Source organism: Myodes glareolus, chromosome 5, assembly GCF_982192425.1.
Source record: "Myodes glareolus chromosome 5, mMyoGla1.1, whole genome shotgun sequence".
Classification (NCBI taxonomy): domain Eukaryota; kingdom Metazoa; phylum Chordata; class Mammalia; order Rodentia; family Cricetidae; genus Myodes; species Myodes glareolus.
This window is the reverse complement of record NC_142030.1, coordinates 33,916,897-33,924,377: the sequence shown is the minus strand read 5'-3', so window position 1 is coordinate 33,924,377 and position 7,481 is coordinate 33,916,897. Positions and strand designations below refer to the sequence as shown.

At 46.4% G+C, this 7,481-nt stretch overlaps 1 protein-coding gene across 1 annotated transcript in view; it reads right to left on the bottom strand.

Moving 5' to 3' along the window:
* Positions 1-232: 232 nt before the first annotated feature.
* Drgx (dorsal root ganglia homeobox) overlaps positions 233-7,481 on the bottom strand; it is a 29,248-nt gene continuing 21,999 nt past the window's right edge. The window contains exon 6 of the mRNA XM_087905982.1: positions 233-2,442. Coding sequence (XP_087762108.1) covers positions 2,177-2,442 — 266 coding nt within the window. The 3' untranslated portion in view covers positions 233-2,176. The remainder of the gene's footprint in view (positions 2,443-7,481) is intronic.

The following is a 7,481-nucleotide window of genomic DNA, read 5'->3' as shown; positions in this document are numbered from 1 at the left end:
GCCCCAGCATCTGCTAAAAGGTGCTTGTGCCTGAGGCTTCCAAATCCTTCTGCAAGCTTCCAGAACATTTCCATTTGCACGCTGGCCCAAATGGAGTATTAGAGAGAACAGACTCCACCCAGCCGGGAAGCTCAGGGCTCAGGGACCAGGAAGGAGAAAGCGAAGCCCACGGAAGTCTTTAAAGTCTAAATTTATTCAGGTGTTGAAACGAACAGAAACAATGTCATGCATCAGTTACTTTTTCCCTTTGTACAACGAAACTAAGTGCTCAGATGTCTCTGCAGAGGTTTGGCGCTAGCTTTTTTCTTCCTTTCTTTCCAGAACGTCAGGCAGACTTTTCAATGTTATCCAGTTTTGCACAGTCACTGGAGTGTCGCGTCATGAATTATTAAATCAGTGCTTCGTGGTAATACATAATTTCTTATCAATTATTCATGCTAATGTGTGTGTAGTTTACTTAATTGTGTTATTGACGATCAAAAGTAATTTCCTGAAAGTCCTCAAGGACACAGAATTTAATCAGCATAACTACTTTTCGGATGCAATGCTGTTAAGTATTCTTAATTTGCCCAACAGTTCACTTATTTATGTACCTTTCTGGAGGAAATACGAGTTTAATCAAACAATTAGATTGAAGAGTTAGTGTGCATAAGGGCTGGCGCATACATTGCTCAACCAAACCTTCATAATCACAGGGAAATGGAAGCAACTCGGCCGCTTTTTGGCAAATCACTTCATCTTTGTACTCAACAAGCAAAATACAGCAGGAACAAGGAACAAGGATCTGGCTTTTTTTCTTTTCTTTTTTTCCTTTTTCTTTTTCCTTTTCTTTTTTTTTCTTTTCTTTTTTTTTTTTTTTTTAAGGAGACAGTGTTCTATCAAATGCGTTGCAGTAATCTTAAGTGAGGCACGATACACCTAGGAGCATTACAGGGCAGGGGCTCCTGAAAAGTTAAGAGGGGGAGGCAGACAGTCCGAAAGCAGAGCCTTTTGAGGATCGGAATGGAAATGAAAACAGCCTTCATGAAAGCAGTAACTGTTTGCATGGAAATAGGACAAAAAGTTGCCAAAGACCCCCTTCCGGCACTGGGAGGGGGCGGGGCTCATGCTATTGCACTTCTCCTCTTTGAACTCTTCGAGTCACCATCCACGGGAGAGAACACACCCACTCTAGCCCGAGGCAGAAAAGAAATCTGGCCCTTCGGAATCCCTTCTCTTCTGCCATCTTGCCGGGTTTCCTACTTGCGCATCCACCCGCCGGCCAGTCCTGTCTCATCGCCCCTGCAGATCCCCCTAAACATGAGGGGGTTACGAAGAAGGGCATTTACTTGTGCGTAAGTATTTCGCCGGCCTTCCTGGGGATCTCCTTCCTCTTTGAGGGGGCTCTTGTCCTCTCTTCGGCTACAAAGCTACTTTCTGATTGGTGACCTCGCCACCATTGTCACCATTCTTCTGAAGAGACGAAGGGTCTGCAGGTGGACACTCATTTGCAGGAGACCCACATTTGCTCCCCGGGTCGCAGAACTGACAGGCTGTCTGACTAGGACCAGCCAGATGTGCCCAGAGAAATCTGCCAGGGTCAGGACCACTGCGGACTCATTTCATACTCTGTCACTTCCTACCCAAAACCTCAGCTAATCCCTTTAAACAAGAGGAAGGGGGTTGTCGCCAGTACTGGCTGAGAGCGAGAACTGGTAGATGCCAGTTCTGTGGTTCTTAAACAGTATGAGAGTAACTGTCTCGTTCCTTGTCATGAGATGTCACTTGATGTCTTTCAGAGATGATTCATGGCACCGTCCTTGGAGTTGACAAGACCTCCCCCAGATAACTTAAAAAGGGTGGTGGGGTGAGCAAATTTGCTTAGCCCCTATGCTGCTTGGCCTGAAAAGCAAAAAACAAAACCAAGGGCTTCACCACAAAGCAGTTTCCAGAGCCACTAAGTGCCATTAGGAACTGTCACCGAGAAAAGCGAGAACAACACTGTCCTCAACCAGCAAGTTCTAGAGTGACTCTCCAGGTCACTAGGACCAGTCAGATGTGCCCAGAGATGGCTGCAGGCCTCACTTTCCCTGCCAGATCCATGAGGAGGCGGCTACTCCTTATCACAGAGAGTTGCAGGACTGAGGCTGAGAGAAGCAAGGGTGGGGAGGGCTCCAGGCTGGACACTCCGGACCCCTCATACGCTCTTCTCTCCCTCACTCTGTTCCTTGGTTGAAGAGGCCTTGTCCGGGCTGCCTTCTGGAGGTGCCTGCTTGGAAGCGGGGCTGGGGCTGCTGCTGGCGGATGGCAGGAGATTGGCTGACTGCAGAACAGCTTCTGAATGCTCCCGGGCCTTCATGCGCAGGGCCGCCACGCTAGCCGTGCGGTTACTCTGGCAACCGTAAGTGGGGAGGAAGGAGAGCCCCATGGGGTCTGGGACACAGCAAGAGCACAGTGGGCCTCCTAGGGGAAGGAAAACAATAGGCTCCATCAGTGTTCATACTCTGTTTCTGAAGGCCACGGAGGGGCTGGGCCCCAAAAGAGGGACATTGATTCCATTTGGTTCCGGGTACTAGTCTGAGGACAAAACCCCAGATTCCCAAGGATACATGACTCTAGGCATCCAGTTGGTGGTTCAGAGGACTAGCAGAGCCTCAGGAGACCTGGTCAGTCTTGGCCCTCTCTCTCACCAGCCATCTGTGAGATGGCTGACATTGACTTCTCTGAACTTGGCTTCTATTTGGGTGACATGGAATGAGTGTTATTATGAGGCTCTGGTGAAGTCATCCCACGCTCCCAAACCGTGTGCCAAGCCACCCTTAACAGCTCAGCGTTGAGGCTCTGCTGGGTACCCAGCCGCTCTACCTGTTGCCCGCTCGAATCCACTCACAGCTTCCATGTGCGACCAGCACGCATCCCACTCAAGAAGATCAAATGTCTGTGAAGTGTGACTTTGCAGAGACCATGGGCGGGAGGGAGGGTGGTGGTGGTGGTGGTGGTGGTGGTGGTGTGTGTGTGTGTGTGTGAAGCCAACAAAAGTGCTGGTGTGGTCTGCCTGCCACGCTGGAGCAGCTGAGCAGGGCTCTCACCATGTGCGGCAGTTCATTACGGAGGGGTTAGCTCTTTAAACTGATTATCTTTCCAGCTATAAGAATTCTTTTCCAAATGCCTGCAAAGTTGCTGAGAAGACATAATGCTTACTAAGTTATTTGGATCTGGTCATTTAATGAAAAGAACTGTTGACTATTGCTTATGGCCCCAGGGCTGAAGGGACTGAGGTCTGGGGCTCTGAAGTGGTTGTTGGAAACACATTTAGCACAGACCCAGCCCATGAATCATTATTCTTCTTACTCGCTTGTGACCTCTTGCCTGGAGAAGATGAGGTGTACTGCATGGAATCCCTGAAGGGGCTCAAGTCAGAGCTGAAAAGCATGGAGAGAGTAGAGTCCCCTGTGTCCCTGGTTGCCCTGCCGTTTTGGACATGCCCATAAGTGCTCATGAGCCGATTTTCTACTGTCTGAGTCCAGCTTGAAGTCCCCCTCTTCAGGCTACCTCAGAGCAATATTCCAGATAAAATGCCACTTTGCTTTCAAAGCCGTGAAGGCCCGTGTCTCACAGAAACCAGCCTCTGGGGGTGACCTCAGCAATGTTAGCTATGTAGGCAGCTGGAAGGCCTCCACCTTCCTTTCCCAGGGACTTTGCAGCTCAGTGCCAGAGTCGGGAAAACCTCCTCCTCTTCAGCATACTCAAGGATTTTGCTCTTCTTTTTGCTCTTCTTTTGCCCATCCTGTTCAAAAGCAATAAGAAGATCCCCTTGGCCCCGCTCACTGTTACCTCTCATCACCAGTATGGCCCTGAAAGGGTAAGTATTCCTCCTTGCCCTCTCCAAATAAGGAGTCAGAGGTTCCTTGCCTTACAGAGGTGGGAGCAGTCGCTTCTGGCACTTTAACACGGCTCAAACGCAGCTGCAACTTCCTGACTTGGTTTTGAAACAGGACCTACTACCTATATCCAGGTAGCAGCTACCAAGATGAAGGAGAGACGTACCACCAAGACCACATGCATGAGGGAATTCTGAGAACTGTTTTCCCAACCCTGACTGCCTGGCTGGCATCTAACCTGGCATGCATTTGATCAGACTCTGAGGCCTGCATGTTCCCAGTTCCCAGGGGCTTCACACAAAGTGTTGTGCCGACACAAGCCATGGTGAGATATCACTGCAGGTGCTCAGCTTTTTCTTGGGAGGATACCTGTGCGGCCACCATAATCTGGGGACCCCTCCTAGGTGACCTTTTCCCTTCCAGGTCCCCTTCCCAACAAGGCACTTGTTGAAGAAAACTAAAGGTGTGAAGAGACTGAAGTATTAAGAATTAAATATTAAGAATTAAGTATTAAGAATTCCCTTTGGGGAAATGGATAGCAAAGAATTAGTGGGTTTTCTCGGTTTGGAATGTTTATACTCTTTGATAATGATCATAAACTTCATTTAAATACTCTTTGATAATGATCATAAACTTCATTTAAACCTAGAAACCTTCTTTGTTAATGAATGGTTAAAGAGAGAGAGAGAGAGAGAGAGAGAAGACTGGAGATGATTCAGCACAACTAAGAGGAAGACCAGGTGGCCGGGAACACAGGGCCTCATGCAAGCTGAATAAAATTCGTTAAGTGCACTTGCCATAAATAAAAATAAACTTAAGAAACTGACATGGTCAAAGGATGGGTTCAACTGGTTCAGGAGGCTGCTAAGACTCCTCTAAAATTTCTGCAGTGATTGAGGGCCTCCAAAGTCCCTGAGGCCACCCTACACCAGTCTAGCCATACAGTTCTACTAGCACCCACTAGCTAATTCCCTCAATACTGTTGACTTGGTACTCTTTGACTAAGCAACATTACAGGGTTCTAAACCTCCGACAAGCTGGTACATGCCTGTAGATGAGGCCATGAAGCAGGGCACCGACTCTGATATGAACACTGACTAGGGAGTTCCTGAGGCATTCATCAATGATCTCAAAGTGTCTAAATGAACTCCCAAATGCCTAAACTGCATTCATCCAGAAAAGATGAGGAAGGAAAGCTTGGCAGAGTAAAGGATGTCCGATGGGGCACCAAAAAGGGCCTTCCCTGTCCTGAATAAAAGCGTATGACTAGCCAGGATGGAGTGTGTATGAGACAGGAGAGAGGCTACCTCTGTGATAGCATCAAAGGCAAGCAGAAGACAATGGAGACAGGATGGGATCTAACAGTGTAGAATCCATGATCTGTGCTTAAGGAACCAACTGTTCAAAGTGAAGCCTGATTTTTCCATGAGTACAGGAAAGTTGTTGTAACCCCATAATGTTATAAACTGTCTTAATAGCCAGGCAGTAGTGGCATACTCCTTTAATCCCAGCACTCAGAGGCAGAGACAGGCAGATCTTTGTGAGTTCGAGGCCAACCTGGTCTATAAGAGCTAGTTCCAGGAGAGGCTCCAAAGCTACAGAGAAACCCTGTCTCAAAAACAAAATAAAACAAACAAACAAATAAACTGTCTTAATAGAGACAAAATCCACACAAACAGAGAGCACAGAATCTTCTTCCTCTTTGGTGGCTGTACCCTGCCTTTCATCCTCCATCAACAGATTCCTGTCATTGCTCGAGGGAAAGAGGGGACACTCCAGATTGCTGGGTACACACACACATTCTTCAAAATTGCCATCAGCCAACATCTCCCTTAAATCTCACAGCCACTTTTAAACAAAGAAAACAATGACTTTCATGTAGAACCCCAATAAAACTAACTCTTGATTTCTCAATAATCTTGCAAATAAGATTGCAAGCTATCAGATGTCTCCACAAGCCAGCATCCCATTAGCTTCCTAGGCCAAAACACTCCTAAGAACTCGAGACAACAATGGTGAACCTCGTCCTTGCTGATTCCAGAGTGGCTGGTAATCCAAAAGCTATGGTGGGGAAGATTCAGTCCAAGACTCAGACAACGCCCAGGAAAAGTCCATTCAAAGTCTTTTCCAGGTGCTTCGGTCTTCTGTATGTGCATTTCTGGCTGAAATTCTCTGGTTTAGAAGGTTGTCACAAACAGAATAAAAAATGTGATTGTCGTTAGCAAACATGTTAGTGGGTTATAAAGAGGAGAAATCTTACATAGACAACCTTAAAAAAAAAAAAAAACCTCAACACATGTAACCTAAGGCTATTTAATACCAGGAAAGCCGTGAGAAATGTTCTCTGAGGACTAGGAAGTGAGCCCATGGGTAACATGCTTGCTGAGTAGTACTAGAAACCTGAGTTCAGAACCCATAAAAAAAAGCCTGATTCAGTGGTACATGCCTGCAATTTTCGTGTTGGGGGACAAAGACAGGCAGATTCTGGGGCCTCACTTGCCAACTGAACTGTGAAGCTCCAGGTTCAGTTGGAGACTCTGTCTCAAAACTCATGGTAAAGCGATGGAAGAAGATAAGTTTTGACTGCCACTCACTCTTGAGCAAGCGAGGACACACATACATACGGACAGACATATATACATATTTGTGTGTATACTTATATATGTATATAAACAAATTTTAAAATTTTTTGGAAATATAGTTTGAAGCTGTCATAACAGATTGGTAAGCCACACAAAACAAGGTCATTTGAGGCTTTGAAATCCGTGCCACACTTGTGGCTATCAATGACAGTGACATCAAGTTAGTCAGAAGAGAGGCTGGCTTAGGATTTCTCAAGGAAATGACAAAGACACTCGGAAACGCATACAGAAAAACAAATTTGTCACTGATTTCAGAAGTTCATAGGGTGAAAGGAAGTCTTTTGGCCTAGTGAATTGGAAGAAGATACTTTTTTTTGAAGTATGACCCTTGCCCAGTGATCCAGCCAGGACCACAAATGTTTCTTGTTTGTGATGAGGTTACACCCCAAAGAACCCAGTGCCAGGTGAAAATATTACAAATTGAAAACGCACCTAATAGAGCCATCCCACCTGCAATTTGAACGTAGCCTTATCACCTGCACATACCCAGAACACTTGCTTTAGCCCAGAGTTGGGAAAAACATTCAGCAAGCAGCCTACTCGAAAAGGACGTGTTTAATCTCTCAGTTTTGTGAATTCCACACAGAAGGTGAGGATGAAAATGTGTGTACAGTGAGCCTTTCAACCAACTATTTAAGCTCAAAGCCGTTGGGACACCACCTTCCAGCATTCAAGCATCTTAATTCACTTCCACTTCATACGTTACCCTTGAGATCTAGTCTAGAAGTAAGGTGCTATGTCCTCAGGCAACTGTAACTTCCACAGTCCTGAAATTGAAAGTTCCACTCACAACTTCCTCTGGTTTCCTCTTCTAATCAGCCTGACTTGTTCAGGGTGTCCCAGAGGATATATGGATACATAGATGATACATAGACTGAAGAAAGAGAGAGAGAGAGAGAGAGAGAGAGAGAGAGAGAGAGAGAGAGAGAGAAGGGAAGGAGGGAGGGAGGGAAGAAGGAAGGAAAGAAGGAAAGAAGGA